Consider the following 25,934-nt stretch of genomic DNA (forward strand, 5'->3'; position numbering starts at 1 on the left):
CTTTCTTCGAAGATAGAGAAAGAATCCACATCAGTCCTCACACAGCAGGCAGACACCAGACAGTCCATACAGGTGCACAGGAGACCATCCAGAACAAAACGAGAATCCGCAGGTAGTCAATGGGAAGGCAAACAGACAGGCAACTCAAGACACGAAACAACAAGAGACTTCCTTTCTGTAGAACTGGCCTCCTTTTAAATGTCGCGCCGGCCTCCTTGTCCCCAGCAGCACCTGCCCCCTCAGCAGATGACCAATTAGAGCCATTGCTGGGAGTTGAGGTTTCATTCCCCAGTATCAGCTACAAACTAAAAGAACTGGGAGTTCAGGGTGTGGTGTGTCGAGGGGTGCAGGATTGGCTCAAACACGGGAAGCAGAGGGTGACGGTGTGAGGAATCTTCTCAGAATTGGGAGACTTTAAGAGTGGTGTCCAGCAGAGGTCAGTGCTGGGGCTGCTGGTATTTTCATTAAATATAAATAATTTGGACATGAATATAAATCAAAATATGGTAAAGTCTGCAGGTGATACTGTTGAAGCAGGCTGGCACAGGCACCCTCAGCCCCAGTGAAGGCACTCGGAGTCTTGGGACAGGCAGCAGACTGAAGATGTATTATATGGCGCACAGACAGACTCAATTCAGACAGACCGAGAGCAGCCATAGGCATCTCTTACATTTTTGACAATTCTTATCATACAAGCCGTTATTCATCCTCATCTGACTCCTATCATTTCACTGCTCTAATCTTACCTCTGATTAATTCTACCAATATTTCTTAACTGAGGGGTTGTCCATCATTTCTGTTTGACGAGGCCTCTCCTTACTCCCTGCTAGCTCTGCATTTGCTCCTCTATAGGGTTGTCCAGATATAATTATGCAATTTTCATTACAGCTTATTAAGGTTATTACATAGAGAATTCACAGCACCTGCCCTGCACATAGAGATTTCACTTAAAATTCTTGTTGTTGCCGATAGATGGCAGCACCTGCCCTGCATTCCAAAATGGCGGGGAGACGGTTGTCAGTTGAACAGTTGCATAATTAGATCTGGACCACCCTGTAGTTTACAGCCAATGAGTTCACCTTCCCTCTCCATGTGAGGGTCCCATCTTTTTCCAGCTCTCCTGCACGTCTAATCTTTGGCTTCATGAACTATTGTTGGATTCTAGCTCATACAGAATAATAAAAGAAAAACATTTAAGCATAAGTTGTTTTAATCCTAACTCTTACATCTTAATGCTTAGTAAATTATAGAGTCTACTTTTCCTACGCGTTTATAATACTTTTCTAATATGTAGAGATGACCAATTCTAAGAATATATTTTTCTATAATACCAAGTTAGGTGTTTTGGCAGATAATCAAGCAGGAGCGGACTGGGTCTCAAAACCGGCCCGGGCGTCCTTCAAGGAGTGAGGTGACGAGGCTGACCCACTCGGCCCAACATTCATTGTCATTTTCTTAATTTCTGATGAGTACGCGGCTCGCTACTTGCTATGAACCTATGATATGAACTCTATCTAAACTGTTTCCAAACTTGATCTGTACACTGTTGTTTAAAATTTGACGACATGCTTAGAAATAAAATTTAATGAAAAATTTAGTAACATGGCTTACACGTTAGTAGAGTACATGTCAATGTCATGTCCAAGTGCCAGTACCCTAGTAGGCTAGTAGCTTACGCAGGTCGCTGATTTTAGCAGCCACCTCATCACCAATACTGGTAGTGTCAAGTTTAGATAGGATGCTTTTCTCCACCGACATCAACATGAATGCCACAAGATGTTCTTGCGTCATTGTGCTTCTCAGGCAGCTGTTGATTCTCTACAACGCAGAGTGTGATCTTTCACATGGCAAAAGCGACACAGGCAGCATTAGCAGTAGCTTGTAGGCAAACCCAACGCTCTTGTAGTCATCGGTTAAGAGGTTCAACCAAAGTAGCACCTTGTAGCAGCAGAGAGGACCGTCTTTACAAGACTTGCAAGTTGACACAGTTGTCCCATTTTGTTCACGGTCACTGTCATTGTCATCCTCCACAGTATAAGCATCTGCTACTGATTGTTTAAGTCCAAAGCTTTGCAGTTCTGTTTGAAGTTGTTCAGCAGTGACGCCATCATCAAATCTGAGCAAATGTCTCTGCAGTCCTTCCATAAAAGTTCCGTCCTAATATGAAAAATTCCTATCCTGTGCTTTATAACTTTATTTCATCACACTAATAATCGCAGCCTAAAACCATTAATTAACAGTAATGCTGACGACCATCTATATTAATTAAACTAATTATTAGTACTGAAGAATTTAAATACTGGATATGAGATAAAATAAATTGCAATAATGTATATGCTAACCGAAATGTAGCGGCATGAAAACAGAAATCGGCAAAAGGCAGTTTTGACCAAATTTTTCGCTGCAACGTCATGTACTGACAACTAAAACAACTTGATAACATAATACGGTACAGTCATATGAAAAAGTTTGGGAACCCCTCTTAATTCTTTGGATTTTTGTTTCTCATTGGCTGAGCTTTCAAAGTAGCAACGTCCTTTTAATATCTGACATGCCTCATGGACACAGTAGGATTTCAGCAGTGACATTAAGTTTATTGGATTAACAGAAAATATGCAATATGCATCATAACAAAATTAGACAGGTGCATAAATGTGGGCACCCCACCAGAGATATGACATCAATATTTAGTTGATCCTCCTTTTGTCCTCTAGACGCTGTCCTCCTATAGCCTCTGATGAGTGTCTGATTCTGGGTGGAGGTATTGTTGTCCATTCTTCATACCAAATCTCTCCAGTTCAGTTCAATTTGATGGACAGCCAGCTTCAAATCATCCCATAGAATTTTGATGATATTCAAGTCAGCGGACTGTGACGGCCATTCCAGAACATTGTACTTTTCCCTCTGCATGAATGCCTTTGTAGATTTCCAACTGTGTTTTGGGTCATTGTCTTGTTGGAATATCCAACCCCTGCGTAACTTCAACTTTGTGACTGATGCTTGAACATTATCCTGAAGAATTTGTTGATGTTGGGTTGAATTCATCTGACCCTCGACTTTAACAAGGGCCCCAGTCCCTGAACTAGCCACACAGCCCCACAGCATGATGGGACCTCCACCAAATTTGACAGTAGGTAGCAGGTGTTTTTCTTGGAATGCGGTGTTCTTCTTCCGCCATGCAAAACGCTTTTTGTTATGACCAAATAACTCAATTTGTGTCTCATCAGTCCAAAGCACTTTGTTCCAAAACAAATCTGGCTTGTCTAAATGAGCATTGGCATACAACAAGCGACTCTGTTTGTGGCATTTGTGCAAATTGCTCTGAATTGTAGAACGATGTACAGATACACCATCTGCAGCAAGATGTTCTTGCAGGTCTTTGGAGGTGATCTGTGGGTTGTCTGTCACCATTCTCACAATCCTGCTCATATGCCGCTCCTGTATTTTTCTTGGCCTGCCAGACAGCAACTGTGCCTGTGGCCTTCCATTTCCTGATTCCATTCCTTACAGTTGAAACTGACAGTTTAAACCTCTGAGATGGCGTTTTGTAGCCTTCCCCTAAACCATGAGACTCAACAATCTTTGTTTTCAGATCTTTGGAGAGTTGCTTTGAGGATCCCATGCTGTCACTCTTCAGAGGAGAGTCAAAGGGAAGGAAGCACAACTTGTAATTGACCACCTTAAATACCTTTATATCTCATGGTGGGACACACCTGTCTATGAAGTTCAAGGCTTAACGAGCTCATCCAACCAATCAGCATTGAGCAGTGACAGCCATTCAAATCAGCACAATGACAAGGGGACCCACATTTGTGCACAGCCAGTTTTTCATATTTGATTTAATTTCATACAACTAAATACTGCGTCACTAAAAATCTTTGTTTGGAAAACACCGCAGTACTCAGATGTTCTTAGGAAATGAAAGACAGACCACTGTTATCTTTTATGTTGAAAGGAGAGTCAGTTATTATGCAGGCTGAGAGGGGGTCCCAAACTTTTTCATATGACTGTATATTATATAGGAGTATAGCACTGGACAGATAATGTTTAGTAGTTTAGAAAATTAATTTTAATGTCAAACAGTAACGAGTGTGTAAAATTTAGTTCATGAAATGGCCTGCCCATGACCAAATCAGAGTCCGCGGCCCACCAGGCATTGCCCAAATGCCCTAATGGCCAGTCCGCCCCACTAATCAAGACTCCATTGAATCATTACAGAGGAGCTTGGAAAGCAGACAGGCATGGGCAGACTTGTGGGCAATGAAATTTAATGTCAGAAAATGTGAAGTGTTAGAAGTCGGAAGTAAAAATGTGAGTTTTAAATACACAATGGGAAAATCAAAAGTCCATCTCATGAGGAGGATGTAGGAGTCGCAGTGGACTCGACACCATCAACTGCCAGACAGCGTGCAGAAGCCACTAAGCTAGCTAACAGAATGTCAAGCTATATAGCGCCCTGATGTGTGGAGTAGCCCTACAAAGTTTCTTTTTTTATTTTGTTTAAACTGAAGTTTCCGGATGTGCCGCCTTACAAATGGAGAGTCGCACTTGGATGGGCAGTCTGAGTCTGACACACACACGACACGAGTCAAGATGTCAGCCACATGCTTGCTGTAGGAGCGTAGGAGGGCGGCTGTGCTTTCTTGTGGTCAGGAGCCTTGGCAGGTACATTCTTCAAATCAAAGGTGCCAATGTGGTTCTTCAGGTGTGGTGCTTTGTTTTTCCCAGAAGACCCATCCACATGAAGGTTCCAGAAAGCAGCTTTATTAAATTGGATCCATAATGGACTCCTTACTGTCAATAACCACAAGCATATGACAAGAGATTTGTGAACAATCTGAATACCACGGCGCAGGCTAACTTCCATTTTTCATACTTTGTTAGTGTCCTGCAAGGCAGCCTACCAGACATTACAGACTCCATATATTAAGAAGTTTTTCAAAGCACAAAGAACCAACTTGGCGGCACGGTGGCGCAATGGGTAGTGCTGCTGCCTCGCATTTGGGAGACCTGGGGACCTGGGTTCACTTCCCGGGTCCTCCCTGCGTTGAGTTTGCATGTTCTCCCCGTGTCTGCATGGGTTTCCTCCCATGGTCCCAAGACATGCAGGTTAGGTGCATTGGTGATCCTAAATTGGCCCTAGTGTGTGCTTGGTGTGAGTGTATGTGTGCCCTGCGGTGGGCTGGCGCTCTGCCCAGGGTTTGTTTCCTGTGTTGGCTGGGATTGGCTGCAGCAGACCCCTGTGACCCTGTAGTTAGGATATAGCAGGTTGGATAATGAATGGATGGAAAGAACCAACTTGAGATGCAAATAACCCTTCCCAGAATGCAATGGTGCTTTGTCAAGCAAACATTCTGCAAGGAAACCCACAACTCACTAAAGAACCATAAAGTGTCATTATAGAATCAGCTTTTTTAAGAGGGTGTAACGGTCACGAACTGTTATGTTTGTATGTCCAAGACGATTTTAAAACATTGGAAGACACTATAATGTAGTGGGCATTATGTTTATTTTGTACCATGGACAGGATTACAGGTCGTCCAGTCAGTTACAGACAGCTTTCTGGTTTTGATGTGCACCTTTTATGAGAAGGACGGCTGGGTGTGTCGCTGTAGTCACATAAAAACATCTGGCGTCTCATTCATTTCCTCTTCTCTCTTTGTCACCTTAGTTTGTTTTCCCCACATTCGTTGAGTTTTACTCCCCAGTTAGGTTCTGCCGTTAGCTGACGTGGTGACACTAAAATGTGATGACATGTGGACGCGCTCAGGGCTGATTCGCATTCTATGCTCATTACTGCAGCAGCAGAGATGAAGGGGGACACAGAAAGGAGCCGAGATGACCCACCTACCCGAAAATGGACCCATTTCATGGTCCGCTGTACTACTTTGACACAAACGGGAGCATTCGGGATGTCATTGGTTGCAGACGATGCTTTGAAATTGGCCAGTTATTGGTTTGATGGTGATTTAATGTTAAAGATAAATCGAAAACTTGGTATGGCTAAGCGAAGTGATTAAAACTGATAGGATTAGTAGAATATTATTGTGTAGTGATCACTTCCTGTTACATAAGTAATTATTGAATTGTAGATGTTTCAGCAAAATAATAAAAAATAAACACCTGAGACAGATCAATATGAAAGGTGCTAAATCATTTAGAGAAGTAGGAAGGTTGTTATATAATATACAGATAAACAGATATAAAGTACACGACAAAATACTTAGATGGATTTGGAAGGTGCTATATAATATATATGCAGATGTGAAAATTGTTAAGTAATATTTAAATAGATATAAAAGGCACAATTTAATTCATAAATACACAGTAAAACCTCAGTTAGTTATTCACCAGGGGTCAGGCCGTGACAGATAAAGGAAAAGCCCAAAAACACAAGAGCCACTTTAACTCTTTCAGGGCCGATTCCAACTAACGGGGGACAATAAGCAGCTGAGAGCGTCAGCTAATCCCATTGTTACATTCAAGGTCGACTCCCCTCCAGTGGCGTAGCCAGCTTGCTGAAGACCCCCTGTGCAGCGCCCTGAGGTGGGCCCCTCCTGTCCAGCATAACTCTTAGTGATTTCTTCACAACTAGATCCTAGGGGCCAGCTGGGCAGTGGCGTCCAGGACCGCGTCACTATCAGATCACACGCTGGTGACAAGCTCTCCAAATGGAATTTGTGATAAGTTTTTTAATTGTTTTATTACATCAGCTTTAAGTTAGCTAAAATAAAATATAAATTGTGGGAATGGAATGTGGGAGGTGTGCATGGGTAGTAGTACTCGTACATAAACATATTTAAGATGTGGACCTGCTTATTTTTCCAAGACAACTTTGTGAAGGAAGATGATTAAAATGTAATGTAACTAGAAAGTAGAAAGTGTTCTGTGCTATAAAATAAAGCCATTTCAATTTGTAACAAATTTAAACAACAACACCGGCTGACGGTTCTGAGAAAACGGACATCATAAAGTGAGGTGTCAATAGTTTCAAGAAATCTGAAATCATGTCGCTAGTAGATTGCTTGTCACATTTATTGCTTGTTTGTCTTTAGTAATTTCTCCATTTTAATGGTTTCATCAGACAGTACCTGATCTGAAGCCGTTGTATCGCTACTTCCAGACTCCGTACCTGCGACCATTTCACTCTCTGCACTGCCTGCATAACCTGCTTACGGCCGCTGCGACGATTACCAGTTACCACCGCTGGTCCTTGTTCAGTTTTGAGAGAGGTAGAAATCTCAGTAAGCTTAGCGTTTTTCAATTCCCGTTGCAGGCGCGCCTTATGTTTAGCGGCGCCACTCTTATAATGTTTGGCAGATCCACCACGACTGGCCGACATGGCGTTGTATGACGAGAGTATAAAAAGCGTCAAATTGTTCAAATTTTTGGCGTCTGCTGACTAATGGGAACCATAACTTAACAACAGAATTGCTATGATTTACCGTTTACGAGTTAGAACTTTGAAAATTGTTGACATCAAATCAAAGTACAAAAGTAACAATTATTTATGACATAATGTACAGTATATATTTACACTATTCATGTGACATCCTTCAAAACTTCTTCCGGACACACCAAATGTCGCCACATTTGGGAATGTACACTTCTCTGTAAGACGGGCGGACATGTTGTAACTCCAAACCTCCGAACTCCCAAAGTCTAAATTCATGTAAACGGAAGGCCTGACGAATACGTCATATCATCATGGATTGGATTGGACTGGCCTGGTGATGGTGCAAACATGGCGTTGAAACAGTGAATTATTAACGGAATGCACTGTGCAAGTGATTTAACTTATTTGATTTTTTAAAAAATCTTTACAGCCCCAAGTGCCCCCCATGCTCTTAGGCCCTTGTGCTTCGCAACATTTAAGTAATCATTTTGAGGCAAACTTTAAAGGTATGCTTGAAAAAATTGAGGAAATAATACAGGGAAATGTGAGAAGTTTTGAAAATAAATTTAGAGCACTTGATGCTCAGCTTGAAGACGTTAAGCAAATGTTCAGGATTCGTATTGAAAGAGTTGAATAGGCGTCCTCTGGTGACAATAAAGCAAAAGCTACCAAATCTGAAAGCAAAGAGCTTGGAGACAGACAGACTAACTGTGCTGGAAGAAATAAAATCAGAACTGAAGGTCTCCCAGAAAACCGGGAAAGTCCAAACCCAGTGAAATTCATCGCTGAACTGTTCTCTGAAATGATTGGAGAGGACATCAAATCAGACGCTGAGACAGCAGCAGCTTACCGTATGCGTGGATCGAATGCATCAAAACCTAGAGGCCTCGTTGTACTTTTCAATGAATTACAACTTCAAATGAATCTGATGTCGCGTCTCAGAATGAAACAAGAGAATATATTTGAAAATAACCGCATTTGTATTTTCCATGATTTTTCACCTTCAACAGCAGCCAAACGTGCCGCATTTTACAGTGTTAAACAGCACTTACACAAAGCTGAAATCAGATACAGCATCTTGTATCCTGCTAAATTAAGAGTGGATATTCAAGGCAAGTTCTACATTTTACTTCTCTGGATGAAGCAGAAAAAGAGCTAAAAACAATGTGATCCTTACTCTTTTAAATACAATTGTGAGTCCCCTCGTGTCCTGGCATGGCAAAGAGAACTGAACCTGCAATTTGGCCTACTTTCAGTGAGACTTTTGTCATGATTATCCATTTTATTTCCTTCCCTGATACTTTAATGTTTTAATCACAATTATAATTCTATGTGTATTTGTATACATTTTTATATATATACTAGGGGGCTCTGCTCGCCACCCCCCTGCCTGTGCTACATGCCAGCAACTTTGGATCTCTGCCGCTCGCGTATGTGGATTTCACTTTCACCAAACAAGAAAATTTTAAATTCTCGCGGATTCGCCTCTTCATTGAGAAGAAACACAACTTTTCCCTGATGGCAACACAAATTAGACGATCTACAAGTCTCCGACTTAAAGTTTAAATCCAAACAATTCGATCTCTTTTCGTTATTTCACCGAGTAATAATTTCCATTTGTTTGCGCTAATACGATATTTACTATTATTTTTTTGAGACTTTTGAATTTTCGTACTTCCATTATCTAAATTCATGTAAACGTTAACATTATACAAAGTTATTATCTGTTATACCTGCATTGTTATCACTCTTTAATTTAATATTGTTTTTATAAGTATGCTGGTGCTAGAGTATGTGAATTTCCACCTGGGATTAATAAAGTCTATCTTCCTATCTATCTATCTATCTATCTATCTATCTATCTATCTATCTATCTATCTATCTATCTATCTATCTATCTATCTATCTATCTATCTATCTATCTATCTAACTATCTATCTATCTATCATATAGTGTCTTATCTATCTATCTATCTATCTAACTATCTATCTATCTATCATATAGTGTCTTATCTATCTATCTATCTATCTAACTCAGCCTTCACCATTGACTTCCTTTGTCCTCCAGGGAGACACCCTGCCTATGAGGCCACCTAGTGGACAACATGAAGTTTACAATAGAAAGGCCCTTTGCTTATGAACTCCTCCAGTGACAGGCACAGCATCCAGCAGTGTCACTCAAAAGAGCCGTCACACCTGCCAGGCCTTACATTGTGGGAATCAGGAAAGAACTGTGGGAATGTAGCTGTGATTTGGAGGTCACTTTGGATATCATATGAGATAAACACAAACACAATAAAGATGAGGCTGGGAGCAGATGTCATGCTACAAGGAAACGTTTATTTCAGATTTAAAAGGCTGCAGTGGTCAGCAGAGGGGCAAAGGGGGCTTGTGAAATGCAAAGCGGAGTGAAGATCAGCAGACCTCCAGGTGTTCCTCTGTGGATTCAACAGGCTCCATGTTTCTCAATGTGGAGAGGACTAGTGGCACTTCTGTAAAGGAAAGACATGTGAAGAATAAAAGCAGTAAGCAGATATGTCCACTCCATGACGCTTCCTTCATTCCACTCACAGGAGACTTTAAGAGCCGCGCTCGGCTCCACCTGCACACCTGAGGCAGGTATGGGACAGCAACACCTGTGGTGGTCCTGGATCAGGTGACCACCGTCCACTCAGTACGACAGCTTAGTTAATAAAAGGATCACATTGCATACAGGGAGTCAATATGTAGAATATTATGGGATACCTGAACTGTTTGTATCTCATTATGTCAAAAAAGTGCTGGCTGACGCTGCACACTCGTGATGAACGAGGATAGAAGTGACTAATAATGATTAAAAAGTTCAGATGACCCAAAACACACCTGGCATGCCGGACCACCGTGCCAATTACATGACCTGCCTGTGATGTGAGTGTAAAAAAAAGGAAGGCCATGTGTTCTGACTGCAAGCTGCTTCACTACACACCCTGAAAGGCGCTATATAAAAGTTCTAAACCTGCCTGTTCACTCGCAGTCACAGATCTTCTGACCGTTGTCTGTGACACTTTGTGGAAATATGGAAGCAACTGAAAGGCACCTCAAGATGGTCTGACTGATAGAAAAGTTAGGTGGGGAACATCTGTAAAATAGAAGGATAGGATGAAGGAGAGCAGGGGTTCAAAATGAAGAAAAAGAATAAATTATTTAAATGCCACAGTCATAGCTGCTCTGGTGTAGCCCACTGAGCGAGATTTGCTGGTCTCAACTTAACACACAGACCTGCAGGTAAAGGAGTTTGCACTTTTGTGCACAGATTTCAGTCGCTGATGTTGAGCAAAGTCACACACCGATAATGTCAGCCGCACTGAAGGTGACAGCCTTAAACTGACGTCACATTACTGCTCTTCAGAGGGGATGTCACACTTGACAACTGCAGTTGCTGATCTTGTCACCTGAGTTTGTCAGTTTATATGATGAGAACTTGCTGGTGACGTCACCCTACACGACTTCCAGTCACAGGGAATGTCAAACTTGCCGACTGTCTTGCTGATCTCTTTGCCTGCGTATGTCAAATTATACAACTAGAAATTTCTGGGGATGTCATCTTCCATGATTCTGTGGTGACAGGCCAGCTCAGTGTCACATTTCCACACTGCCACATGTCCTTTATTGTTAGTGATAGCCAGTAATGTGCTGCCTGTTCAGCTGTTGCCCAGGATCAGAGTTGACAGGTGTGGTGACTTCAGCCACCGTATCTCCCCCTTGTTTAACTTTCTCAATTTTTCTCTTGGTATGTAAAACACGAGACATCAGACAGACGAGTCCCTCTTCTCCATGCAGGGTCCAAAACTGTTGTGTTGCTTTTCTCTCATCACAGCATTCACTGGGCTGCACTTCCTGCTGATCACTCATTGGCTGTCAGCGTTACTGCACACAGGCTCCACCCCTACACCAATGTCACCTGTTGGAGGCCACAAGTCACAAGCTGGTTGGACTGAAAAGATGGGGATGTCAGATGACATGACTGCTGGTCACAGGACCACACTATGATGGCCCCCCAACTCGATGACGTTATGTAAATGAAGTCTACAAGTGAAAATAGCTGGAAAAGTCTTGTAATGTGACATGGCCTTAAAATGCCATACTCAGGTGATGAGATCACCAACAGCAGTGGCCACTTTGACACTCCCTGCCAATTTGAAGTTGTCTGATGTGACAACAAGCCCCCTCTGACCTCACCTTCCCAAAACTGCCCTGTAAAACGGGGTCTCTCATTGACAGAAAGTTCTTAATGCCGGTGCAGACTGAAGAAGAGACGCCTGACAGACACAGCGAGCACAAACACAGAGAGAAGAATCAGAAAAAGGACGAATTAAAGGATTAACAACAGAAGTGCACTGCGGACCACCGGCTAACCTGCTCCCCCCAAACACACAGCAGACTGACCCTTCACTACACCGGAGTCTGATGAATTGTAAGAATCAGCTAAAGAAAGAGGATTTCCAGAAGTTTACAGGGAGAGAGTTGGGAGGCTTTTAGTGAGAGGCTGACATTACTGTGTTTAACATTGGAGTTCACTATGAAAAGGCGCTATATAAACTGTGAGCTGCTGTGACGAGGCCTGTGTGTTCCTCACTGAGTAAGTTTATCAGCAGTGACACATTGTTGAAATCTGGAAATTAGAGAGCTGTAACTGGAGACTATCTCCGGTTGGAAGTTACCTTTGAAAGGCGCTATATAAAGTTAAAACAATGTCTGCACTGTCACCGTCACTGTGGGGTCCTGAGTGACTCAATTCACCTGCCAGAGCTCACAGGACACAAATGAACTGCTTTACCTACAGAGTGCCTCAGGATCAGAGTCACTTCAAAAAGGTCACCTCGTGTCATTTTCAGACCTGGAGAGCATCCCAGTAGCACTAAGGCAGGACACCAGTCCATCACTGGTCCCACTCACACTCATACTGGGGGAAGCTGGGAATCGCCAATCAACCTAACCTAACCCATGTAGACATGATGAATTTAGGATCTGAGCCTGATACCCAGGGTCCATGAAGCAGAGGCACTAATCACTGTGCCACCATACCATCAAACTGTACAAGGCGCTATATAAAACAATAAGCTTCAATCCAAGTCACCGAGTCCCTCTGTGATCCTCTGTGAGTCTCTGCATCTCCAAGGAAACATTGCTGCTCTATGACAATCTCACTTAAATGAATTCACTATCACAAGGCGCTATATAAGTTATTGGTTTGTTTGGTGATTTCCCATCATGGCCTGCCTTGTGCGATCTTGTGCAGGTCCCCACGCTGCTGGGCCCGTAATGGAATTAAAGTGCTGTGCTTTACGTTCAATGGGCCTTTAGATGGAGTTCATTACACAAAATATCCAAACGGTCCTCTTCAGTCCCCTCCATTGATTCCCTCATAGATTCAAGTTATCTGTCCAAATACCAACATCTGAACGCTCAGCTGGGTTTCAAAGCCCTCGTTACTCACCATTTTAGTACACAGGTAGCTCAGACGCTGTCGTATGTCGGGCTACAGAAATGGAGAGCAGAAGGTCAGGTGGACATAAGCAACCAGGAGGAAAGCTGAAGGAGGAAACCTGAGGAGACCCTTACCTGTTCGTTCATGTCTGCCCCGCTGATCAAGTCTGAGGAAGACAAGAGGGTGAAACCCGTCAATGAATACTTCCTGAAACATCTAGAAAAACTTAAATCTTCATCCAATTTCAGAAACAAACATTTAGGAGGACTTCTTAGTAAGAATCTGTCATCACATCAGACATCACATCACACGAAAAACATCCGTCAGCGTCATCGTCACATCCAGCATGTGCTGCTCTGATGCTCTGAAGGCACAAACTCCTCAGTGGGCTCCTCTCCAGCAACCCTTCTATGATCCCGAGGGGCCGACATTCCCACCTGGAGATCACGTGAAGGAGACACAGAAACAGCTGAGCAGGTGGGCAAGGCGACCATCAAAATGAAAAGGCAAGGAAGGGCAACAACATCAGTGGCATGGCGGGGCAGTGGGCATCGTTCATCTGTCTGTCTATCTATCTGTTATATAGTGCCTTTCACTCTATCTATCTATCTATCTATCTATCTATCTATCTATCTATCTATCTATCTATCTATCTATATATCTATCTATCTATCTATCTATTTATCTATCTATCTATCTATCTATCTATTATATAGTGCCTATCTATCTATCTATCTATCTATCTATCTATCTATCTATCTATCTATCTATCTATCTATCTATCTATCTATCTATCTATCTATCTATCGTATGTAATATATATACTATATCTTTTTATCTACTTATAAATTCTATATATACTGTAGTATTTATCTATTTATTCAGTATATATTATGTACTATTTATATATTCTAAATATTATCTATTTATATATACAGGGTGTCCCACTCGGGAGTACAACTTTACAAATGCGAATTACTCGCGAACACGTGCACGTAAAGGCGAGCTGTAAGAACTGAACATACCTGTATTTAGTGGAAAACAAGTCCACATTACAAAAGGTGCTGAAAATGTCCTCCCTCAACGTCCGCGCACAAGGAAACGCGATGCTCCATATTTGAGAATGTCCTCTGCAACATGTCACTGTCGATGGAAACAATTTCACGCTCGATGTTTGCTTTCAGTTGTTCGATGGTCCTGGGTTTGCTTGCATAAACCTTGCCCTTTAAATATCCCCATAGAAAAAAATCTGTGGGAGTTAAATCGGGCGATCGAGGTGGCCACAAACTTTTCGAGATCACCCTGTCTCCAAAAAACAACCGGATCTCTTCCATACTGGCATGAGAGGTATGGCACGTTGCCCCGTCCTGTTGCCTCGTAGCTGCGCCCGCTATAGTGCCCGCCTCTTTATGACACAGAATCAATTCTTCATTAAATAAGGAATGTTTTGAACCTTCTTGCATAATGATACATGCACGCGTTGCAGAGTAATTCGCATTTTTAAAGTTGTACTCCCGAGTGGGACACCCTATACTATATATTGCATTTATCTATTTTTATTTATTTAAATATACTATGTACTATTTATTTATTTTATATATCGCATTTATCTATTTCTAGTAAATATACTATATCTTTTTATCGTATAGAGTATCTATCTATTTATACCTATTCATATGTCATATAAACCCAGGTGGCACCGTGCCAGTGCTGCTGCCCGCCATTAGTTTCCATCCCGTGTCCTACCTGATGGTACAAAGCTTTACCTGATCTCTGCTCCTAATAAGAGAAGGGGGCTTTGTCTGACCTCTCATATTTTACTAAAATGCCTCACATTTTACAGATTCTTCCAGGGGAGTGTAAAGTTATAAGCACAATGACACCTAAATTAACATATTTAACTTGTTCATGTGAGAGAACAAACAGATCATCAGTAACAAAACTCACATGAAGAGAACACACAAAACACACATAAGCAGAAATCAGAACTAAACTTGAAAATTCATTGAATTCACTCCCCTTAAACCTTCTTAAAGTCAATTTTTCCTAATCACTTCTATCAGTTTGTCACAAAACTGGTGACTTTGGTAAAGACGTAAACTGAATAAGCAGGAATCTCACCTGAGAGGCAAATGAAGGCAACGCACAGCAGCAGGAGGCGCATGGCAGACATCTCGACTTGTTTCGTTGGCGTGTGTGTGTGTCAGACTCAGACTGGCCGACCAACATGCTGGTGCCCTCGATTTATAAGGTGGCACATCCGGGTAACAAACAAACAAAAAAGCCTGCAGGAATGACCCTCCTGATTACTGAATATTCAAAACTGTTGTAAATTAAGAAAGGCCTTGGAGATACACACGTCACTTAGATAGATAGATAGATAGATAGATAGATAGATAGATAGATAGATAGATAGATAGATAGATAGATAGATAGATAGATAGATAGATAGATAGATAGATAGATAGATAGATAGATGTGAAAGGCACTATATAATAGATAGATAGATAGATGTGAGAGGCGCTATATAACAGATAGCTGGTGTGCAGTGTGCTACGTGGCCTGTGTGCCCCCTGATGTGACCCTTCATTCCTGTCCCAGATTCTCAGGTGACTCCCCTCACTTGTGCCCCCCTAATCTTTCAGCCCCCTGTATTAATGACTTGGCTGATGCTCTACAACTTGTCTCCATTCTCCCCCCTTCGGCCCCTCATGAACTCACAGCTGAAGCTCTTGTCTCCAGGACTGTCACTTTTCTGCATCGTCTGACCGTCGATACGCTCTTGACAGTCCAGTGATGACCCTGCCAGGTGACAGACAGACATGTTGCTCCGTCACACTAAATCCTTCTCATGCCTGATGGTATCCCACCTGGCCTGTAAAAGACCCCCAGCAGCTGATCCTGGTTTATTCCCAGACTGGACATCAGTAATGGATGCTGACTGCTTTACTGATCTTCTCTCTTTCTGCCCAGCTTTGCTCTGATCAGTATTTGATGTCTTAATAACTCTTATTATCCTCATCTTATTATGTTGTTGTATTGTTAAATGTACTTTGCTGGCTTTTATGTCACCTGTCACCCATGTCAGGGTTAACACTTCTGCTCGTCTCCTCACTACGAGGCAGCAGCATTACCACTGCGCCACCGTGCCACCCACTGTGAACGTCTTCCTCCACTTCCTCAGTCTGAACCCTTGCAGGTCACTCATTCAAAGTCACAGGGTGAGTCAGCGGTGGGATTTGCATTTGATACCAGTAAGTCCACATCCTGAGAGCTCTGACTTAAACTCATTAAATCATCAACATTTACATTTATTAAGAGGTTGGCACTGTTATCTAACTCACAAGTCAGTTCTACCAAACTCTTTGCATATTTCTACAATGTGAGCCCTGGCAGGTAAACTGACTCATTCACTGTGCTGTGAAAATGTATTTGTTTAAATTTTTATGTATTTTATTTAAAGTAATTTACATTACTGTAACATGGCCTTCTCATAACTTCACTGTAATTTATTCCTGATACTCTGTATATCCAATTCATTATAATAACTATTTATTCATAATCTGTACTAACCCCTACTCTCTCTTCTGTTTCCTTTTCCGGTGTCCTTTTGGTGGTGACTTGTGCCACCACCATCTACTCTAAGCACCATGATGTTCCAACAATGATGGATTAAAAGCCAGAAGTCTGTATGACTATCAGCATCAAGTGACTCTGTGAGAACCCTAACTACAAAGAGGACTATTTCATTTCTGTTAGGTAGAATGCCCAGAGGGGACTGGGTGGTCTCGTGGCCTGGAACATCTACAGATTTTATTTTTTTCTCCAGCTTTCTGGAGTTTTTTTTTTTGTTTTTTCTGTCCACCCTGGCCATCGGACCTTACTCCTTTTCTATGTTAACTAATGTTGTCTTATTTTACTTTTTTATTTTGTCTTTTATTTTTCTTTTCTTCATTATGTAAAGCACTTTGAGCTACTTTTTTGTATGAAAATGTGCTATATAAATAAACGTTGTTGTTGTCCCCTTTCTAATATCCTCTGCTTTCATATATTTTACACAATTAATGGCTATGAATGGAATTGAAGATACGCCACTGCCATCGCAGACTCGAGCTTCAGCCCGTCTCAACTGCCTTTCAGAAGAGTTGTGAACTTGAGAGACGTCACAGGGTGAGCACAGAACATCTAAAGGGTACCTGACATCTACAACATCTGTGAAGCTACGAGACTTTGAGAAGCAGTAAGTGTGATACAGCGGTATGCAAAAGTGTGGGCCCCCTGTGATATCCCGTGTAGTGTTAAGTGGCCCCAGCCTACACTCTGGACATCTGATAGTTTATGAACCGAACAGGATCAGTGGAGAGATGAGACACAGACAAAAATTGAAGGGTGAATGGTGCAAGTTTATTTACAAGAGTGCTGCACAAACAAAAATGCAGTAGTGTCAGGTGGGCTTTGAGACTAAGTCCTTCAGCACTGACACTTCTTCAGAAATAAATAAAAACAAAACCAAAGTAAAATAAATATGCTGTATTTACAAAAACAGTGCAGTCCTACAAAAACTACACACACACTCCAATAATGAAGGTTGTCTTCTTTAATCTCTGGCTCAAGAAGCTCCTCCAACAGGAAAGAAAAAAAAATGCACAAGCACAATAACAAGTGTGTATAAATACAAAAACAATTACACCAAACCCAAAATCAAAATCTCCTTAAATATAACCGACAAGACTGTCCAGCCAATCTGCCACCCCGTCTACCTCACGCACCTTTCCAGGTAGACCCTAGCGCGTTCACGCCACGCCCCGACCAACTATGTATTTAAACTCGAACCCCTGTCGGTTGCGCGCGTAAGCCCCCTGGGACAGCCAACGGTTATGCTGAGCTCAAGCACACCAGCTGCCGACTCACCAGTAACTCAATTCATTTCTTTACAAAACGGGATCCCAATCTCGGGCTCAATCCTGTGTATACAAACAACTGCCGCACCGCACCTTAAACCGCCTGCGCTGGACTGGCTGCGAGGACACCGGCGTTTATACTGGCCATTATACCGGCTCCACGTGTGCCCAGACACACCGCGCCTCACAGCACTCACCCGTTAGACGGCCCTTCGTTCCCGCTGGTGCGCCCTCAACACACAAATGGTAAGCGCACTTCCTCACAACTTTATAAACACTGCTGCTTCAAGTTTAAGGCTTCTTCAATTTAAATTTGACAATCCCCTGCTTAAAATGTCTGTTAGTGTGAATCCATATTACTAACCGAGAATGCTAAACCGGATGGACGCAGGGACATCCGGCCATGGGCCGTAGCCGCAAAAAGACGTACTGCGCAGGCGCCCCAAGAAATGAGGTGCCGCGAGAGGCGGCCGCGACCACAGAAAAAAGGAGTGAGCACAGAAAAAAGGAGTCAAACGCAGGCGACGCACACAGCGCCGCACGAAACCCATTGCACATGAAACTAGCACACAAAAAAAAAGAAGCCGCTCGCGCCCACCTGCAAGCACCCACCCCCCCCTACAGGCACCGGACGGGACACACGCAAAGAGGACGATTCAACAAGCCCCTGGCACACAAAAAAAAAAGAACCCAAAACCACCCCGCCCACCCTACAAGCAAGGGACGGGACACACACAAAGAGGAGGATTCAACAAGCCCCTGGCACACAAAAAGAAAGAAGACGCTCGCGCCCCACTAATCCTCCCCCCTCCCCCCAGACGCCGGAAAAGCCCACAGCGCCGCACGAATCCCATTGCACAAGAAACGGGACCCACACAAAGAGGAGGATTTAACAAGCTCCTAACGCACCAAAAAAAAGAAGCCGTGACCGCCACGCCAAGCCCATTAGAGACGAGACATGGCACACGAAACGTTCACAACAACAACGAATCAGACCCACAAACACACTAACATCAATAAGAAGTGACACCCAAAGCCCCATTTCTAAAGGAACCGTCCATATTAAACATACGTCATCTCAACACCTTCACACTATGCAGCATAGGTGGATCTCCTTACAATAAACCACTATTAACCGTTCAACTGCAGAAAAGGCTCCATATTAACAGTAAGTGCGATCCTCCTTATTACTTATCCATATTTTGCACGCTGAGGAACAAACAAGTCATGAATACACGCTCACGGGTACAAAACGATTCGGCTCAGATAATGGGACCAAACACACGAACCCGCATGAAACAACAAAATACACGGCGGCGCATACAACGCGCTTCTGAAACTCCGGGAGAAAAAATGTCTCGGCTCCAAAAACGCAAAGCTCAACTAACCCCGTTACAGAGACGTGCCCAAATGGACAGACACAATGAACGTAGACACATACAGCGCGCGTCTCAAAGTGCTGCATCGAAACAGGCACGAGTTCAAACCGGAAGACCTTGCGTCTCAGACATACAAAAACGGGAGCGAGGAGACAGCATAAATGAACGCAGACGTCTACAACGCGCATATGAACTGCCAGAAAACAAGCAAGCAAGGCTCCAAAAACAGAAAGCTCAACTGACCGACATACAAAAACGGACAAGGCTCGATACAAACAATGCACGACGTAGACTGAAACTGACTTTTCGCACAGCACAGGCGAATTGATTACACCTCCAAAATAGCGCGTCCCAAATACTGGACATGCAACAACGCGCCTCTCAAACGCCACAAGCAAAACCTGCCCGTCGCGGACATCAACGCCAGACACCTGCTAAACGCTTGCGCCACTTGGCTGACAACGCGTTCAATAATGAGTGCACTATTGAGGAAAATTCATTGGGATTAATGAATGTCATTTGCAATCATTGTCATTCACTTAACGTCCCAGAAGAAACAACTGACAATACAAATAATGAATTTACACGTTGTTGTCAAAAGGGTCAGATTAGACTGCCTCCTTTACATTCATATCCTGAATATCTACAGGAGCTTCTAACTAACGATGTGCCTGAAAGTAAAAACTTTATGAACTGCATTAGATCCTACAATAGTTCATTTGCTTTTGCATCTACCGGAGTACATATCAGGCCACCAAAAGGCAATGGCCCATACTGCTTTCGCATATGTGGACAAATATGACATCCGTCTTGCAAAACTGTTAATTATTGATGAATGTACAATGGCATCCAGTCACTTACTCAACACCATTGATAAACTTCTACAAACGTTGATGAATAATAATATTCCCTTTGGAGGAAAACTACTTTTATTAGGAGGTGATTTTAGACAATGCTTGGCTATTGTTCCACATGCCATGCGCTCAGCTATTGTTCAGTCCACCTTAAAATACGCAGACAATTGGCATTGCTTTCAAACAATACAGTTAGTACAAAACATGCGATGTCCAGATCCAGAATATAACAATTGGCTATTACAACTGGGAAATGGTACACTCACCAATACAGATGGACTTCACCCAGATATTATTACAATTCCCCAATCCTTTATCTGTGACGACTTAGTTACGGAGATATTTGGAACAGCAATCTCATTACACCAAATTCCCCTTTTAACACAACGGACTATGTTATGTCCAAAAAATATTAATGTTGATCACATTAATAACCAGGTCATTTCATTACTTCATGGAGAGGCACGGCTCTTTCTAAGCTCTGACAAAGTTGACTCTGATGACGACAATGACCATCTGAATTTCCCCTTAGAATATTTGAACACTATTAACCCAGCCGGATTACCACAACACAATCTTAGCCTTAAAAACGGAACAATACTCATGCTATTAAGAAACGTTAACACTAAACAGGGTTTATGCAATGGCACACGTTTAGCACTAGAATTACCAGAGCCTACGAAAAAACTCGTAAATCCGTCCCACCTTAAATCGCATCTTAAAGCCGTTTGCACATCTCCGCCAGAGTCTTTTGTCATCTAAATGTGCTGATAAACAAAAGCTACTAGCAGCCAGCTATTCCATCCCCCCACCGACTTAGAATGAACTCCTAGCTCATGCCTTGCCTTGATTTGATTATTTGGGATTGAAGTGGAGTTTTACAGTGGAAATAATTCGAGCATTATTTGGAATACACGCATTTCATGTGTGTCCCGTTTCTACAGTATAGTAGTAGTCTGTGCAAACATATTTTTAAAACAGAAACGTTTTTCATATTCTAAAAGTAAATGACAAAATGTAGGCATAAACTATATAACGTATGAAGCCTGAAGTCCATATATCAAAGAAACACTTTCACAAAAGGTACAAATAAGAGAACACGTGCGCTTTTCTTCAAAAGTATAACTGCACAAAAAAAAAAAAAGCCGCGTTAGCATGCCACATTGACACTTTTACTACGACTGCCGCGGTGGCGTAATGGTATCAGCTCCTGATTGGGGATCAGAGGGTGGCGAGTTCGATCCCGCATGGCTCTTATTCTTACATTTTTAGAATAACAACATAAATTTCTTTTCAGTCTGTAACAGCCGGTGTAACTTATCATACTGGTAAAGGTTAGCTTTTTTTTTTTTTTTTTTTAATTCACTTTTCATTCCCGCAGTCGATGCATACTAACGCCCCCCCCCAAAAGGGTTCTGACACATAAACGCTGGCGAAGCTGCCTTCCTTCGTATCTCACCGTCACTTGATTTTCTTTTTATTCGGTTTTATTGAGTGTTCCTGCCAGTCCCCACATGTTGCTGTATGCTGTTTCTTTTGTACTCCAGGACATGCAGAGGAGAGAATTATTTCACATTATTTATGCTGTTTTCACATAAAGACTGCAGTATACTCGTGACTGCATTCTCGTACCAATGCACTTTTTCCATCACCTTTTCCTGTAAGAAGCAATGTACTCACTTCTCTCTATGCTGTGGTTTCTATTACACACCTGAAAGAGACAATATATGTGAAAACTTCATCGCACTAATGCAATATTATTTGAAAACGAACAGTGTCAGATCAGGTGTGAAAATTTTATGTGAGATACGAAGAAGGCAGCTTCGCCAGCGTTTATGTATCAGAACCCTTTTGGGGGGGGGGGGCGTTAGTATGCATCGACTGCGGGAATGAAAAGTGAATTAAAAAAAAAAAAAAAAAAAAGCTAACCTTCACCAGTATGATAAGTTACACCGGCTGTTACAGACTGAAATGAAATTTATGTTGTTATTCTAAAAATGTAAGAATAAGAGCCATGCGGGATCGAACTCGCCACCCTCTGATCCCCAATCAGGAGCTGATACCATTACGCCACCGCAGCAGTTGTAGTAAGAGTGTCAATGTGGCATGCTAACGCGGCTTTTTTTTTGTGCAGTTATACTTTTGAAGAAAAGCGCACGTGTTCTCTTATTTGTACCTTTTGTGAAAGTGTTTCTTTGATATATGGACTTCAGGCTTCATACGTTATATAGTTTATGCCTACATTTTGTCATTTACTATTAGAATATGAAAAACGTTTCTGTTTTAAAAATGTGTTTGCACAGACTACTACTATACTGTAGAAACGGGACACACATGAAATGCGTGTATTCCAAATAACGCTCGAATTATTTCCACTGTAAAACTCCACTTCAATCCCAAATAATCAAATCAAGGCAAGGCATGAGCTAGGAGTTCATTCTAAGTCGGTGGGGGGATGGAATAGCTGGCTGCTAGTAGCTTGTGTTTATCAGCACATTTAGATGACAAAAGACTGGCGGAGATGTGCAAACGGCTTTAAGACGCGATTTAAGGTGGGACGGATTTACGAGTTTTTTCGTAGGCTCTGATAATTCTAGTGTTAGTCGTCAACACCATGACACACAATGTTATTCAAGCAACACTTCTTACAGGATCACATGCTAACAATACTGTGCTCATTCCTACAATTGACCTTACGAGTTCTGACCTAGAATTACCTTTTACATTGAAACGCCGACAGTTCCCCATTAAACCTACATTTGCCATGACCATCAACAAATCACAAGGACAAACCATGGACAAGGTTGGCATCTACCTCTCTGAGCCCGTTTTTGGACATGGACAACTTTATGTTGCCTTCTCACGTGTTCGACGTTCACCTGACGTTACAGTTAAAGTTATAAATGCTCCATGCCAAGGAAGACTCATTCAAGGACAGGACACCATCTTTACTACTAATGTTGTGTACAAAGAAATATTCCAATAAACCATTACTCTGTGCCAAACACTGTATTTTTTGCTTTCTATATGCATCATCCACACCTCCACACTATTCTATATCTCATTCATACATCTCACTCTTTGTCATGCCCCAACGCCAGGGGTTGGCGAGCGAAGCGAGCAGGGGGCGGAGCCCCCTAGTAGTTAAGAGAACAGAAGATGAACTGATCATCAAAAGGCATCAAGTTCCAGATTTCACATTTCTGTAATATTTTAAGCAAGATTACATTTTTATTTCCATCATTCAGGGATCTGTTGTATCCTGGGTGAACTTTTCCAGGCTGGTGGTCAGGCTGTCATCCTGGCATTGCAAACAATCTTTGCTTCCATTTGGGAGACGGGCGTCATCCCAACTGAATGGAAAACGGGACTTGTCATCACTGTCTGGAAAGGGAAGGGTGTTCACCTGGATGGCTGCAACTACAGGGGGATAACACCTCACTAGGATCATCAATTGGATCCATGATCACTTGATCATCTACCAGTGTCCGGAGCAGACTGGTTTTAAGCCTAAGAAGTCGACCATCGACCACATCATGACACAAGGGTCCTCTTGGAGCACAAACGCGAATATTGGCAGAGTTTCTTTGCAGCCTTTGTCGATTTTCATGAAGTGTTTGACTCAGTTGATCGACGTGCCCTGTGGGACATCCTGAGACTTGGTGGGATCCCATCAAGGTTGCTGGATGTCCTGGCCGGCCTGTGCACTGGTACTGTGAGTGCTGTGCAGAGTGGAGGCAGACCCTCTGTTTTGCCAAGTTGATTCTGGGGTCTATCAGCAGTGTCTTCTGCTCCTACTGTGTTCAATGCTTGCATGGACTGGTGGTGGGGTCTAGCAGCTGTGGGGCATCTGTTGGTGACGAGAGATTCACTGATCTTGACTTTGCTGACGATGCTCAATTGAGGCTCTGATCAGTGCTCTTGAAAGACTGAGTGAGGAGTCTGAGTGTCTGGGCAGGCGAGGGTCCTGATAAACACCAAGAGACATCAGCAGTGTGTCTGTGTGTGTGTCGACCTTGTCATGAGGTTTACTTACCTCAGCAGTGACATTCATGTCTCTGGTGACACTTCCTATGAAGTCAGTAGACAGATTGGGAGAGCATGGGGGGTCATGACGTCGCTGAAAAGGGGTGTGTGGTGCTCCTGATATCTCAACAAAAAGGCCAAATCTTTAGAGTCCTGGTGCTCCCCGTTTTGCAAGACATGGATGCTATCCAGTTACCTGAGATGAAGACTGGACTTCTCCATGTGTGTATCTTCAAAGAATCCTTGGGTGGCTGTTTAAAGGAACCCATGGCTGCTGATTGTTGGGATGAGGTTTGAGGGGTTCGAGAATTTCTACGGCTTTGACATTTGCATCACATGGTGGTTTCCTAATGAAGACTGTGAACAAGCCATAGTCCTAATGGGCTAATGAAAGTCTGAGACCACCTCAAATATCTTGGGGTGCCTAAACCTTTGCACGGTGCTCCTTTCCTGTTCCCACTGTACAATTGCACAATACACTAATCACTTTGAACTTGATGCCTTTTGGTGATCAGCTCATCTTCTGCTCACTTAATAATTCACACTAACGGACACTTTAAGCAGGGGGGGCCCAAACTTTTGCATGCCACTGCATAGTAAATATTCCTGTCTCCTTACTGCTAGGCAGCAGTGCTACCACTGTGCCACCATGGTGCTCAGAACTGACAAGATGGTCTTCTCTAAAGTTCTGCCTGTGCCAAGCGCCAGTCCAGGTAAGACTGACAAGATTAGAAGGCTTAACTTCGCCTTAGAAGGCTCAAATCTCAGTGTAGGGTAGAAGGGTATCGGTTTAGGGAGCATTGGGACTCCTTTTGGAACAGATGGGACGTGTACTGCCATAATGGGTTACATCTGAACTGGAGGGGCACCTTTGTGGGGGGGGGGGGGTATGAGGAAACCAGACAAGGATTGTTTAAACTGGGAATGGGGGGCAGGGGGTTTAGGACAGGCCAGGTTAAGAACTGTACATGGAGGAGCAAACAACAGTGTAGAAATATTAATGTATAGCAATGTCAATTCTAACTCGTAGAAGGCGTGACACATTATAAATAGCTCACCTTAATGCTAGAAGTATCAAAAGTAAGGCAAGTCAGTTGGCGTTGTATGTAGCAGAGCATAACTATGATATTATAGCAATAAGAGAAACTGGGCTAAATAACAAAGATGGGGATGAGCAGAACATAGAGGGGTCCACTTGTAATAGGAAGGACAGACAGAACAGATGAGGAGGTGGGGTTGTTGTTTATGTCACACAGAATTTAAACACAAGTCCTCTTCAGTTGGACGATGAGCCCCATCTTAGTGAGGACATCTGGCTTCATTTGGAAGGCATTAGAAAAAGAGGCTTTATATTAGGAGTGAGTTACAGACCACCCAATGCAGACAGTAATTTTAACTACATCTTTTTAGTAATATTAAAAATGGAAGTTTACAGGGGGGTATTATAGTCATGGGGGACTTTAACTACCTGAATATTAACTGGGTTAACCTTGCAAATAGTGGATGCACAAGAGCAGGAGTTATAGGCCCGTAAGCTTAACGTACATCACAGGAAAATTAATGGAAGGAGTTATTAAGCATAACATTGAGTAACAAGTGGCAAGAAAAGGAGTTTTACTGAACAGTCAGCATGGGGTGAGCAGAGGGAGGTCATGTTTTACCACCATGCTGGAATTCAACGAGGAAGCAACAACAGGATATGATCAGAGTGGAGCATCTGATGTTATTTATCTGGACTTTCAGGGTGGGCATCAAACTTATAGCGGACTAAAACCCAGCTAAGATTCGCATCGCCTCTGACAGTGATTTATTTATTTTTTAGGTGGGTATCCCAGGAACGCACCCAGCCTTGGCCCGACTCACACACACTCCATCACAGAGACAAAAAACAGAAATAGAAGACTGGATTAAA

The 25,934-nt window shown here is 42.7% G+C and overlaps 2 protein-coding genes across 23 annotated transcripts in view; one reads left to right on the forward strand and one right to left on the reverse strand.

The window, feature by feature from the left end:
• LOC114660439 (serine protease inhibitor Kazal-type 1-like) overlaps positions 1 to 25,934 on the reverse strand; it is an 821,621-nt gene that overhangs the window by 654,618 nt on the left and 141,069 nt on the right. The window contains exon 4 of one of the 7 annotated variants that reach the window (XM_051934242.1): positions 9,820 to 9,887. The exons of the other annotated variants lie outside the window; for them this stretch is intronic. Coding sequence (XP_051790202.1) covers positions 9,842 to 9,887 — 46 coding nt within the window. The 3' untranslated portion in view covers positions 9,820 to 9,841. The remainder of the gene's footprint in view (positions 1 to 9,819; positions 9,888 to 25,934) is intronic. 7 annotated transcript variants of the gene reach the window in all.
• Positions 1 to 25,934, forward strand: part of LOC114660438 (serine protease inhibitor Kazal-type 1-like) — a 565,538-nt gene that overhangs the window by 464,420 nt on the left and 75,184 nt on the right. The window lies entirely within an intron of this gene.

Source organism: Erpetoichthys calabaricus, chromosome 11 (assembly GCF_900747795.2).
Source record: "Erpetoichthys calabaricus chromosome 11, fErpCal1.3, whole genome shotgun sequence".
Classification (NCBI taxonomy): domain Eukaryota; kingdom Metazoa; phylum Chordata; class Cladistia; order Polypteriformes; family Polypteridae; genus Erpetoichthys; species Erpetoichthys calabaricus.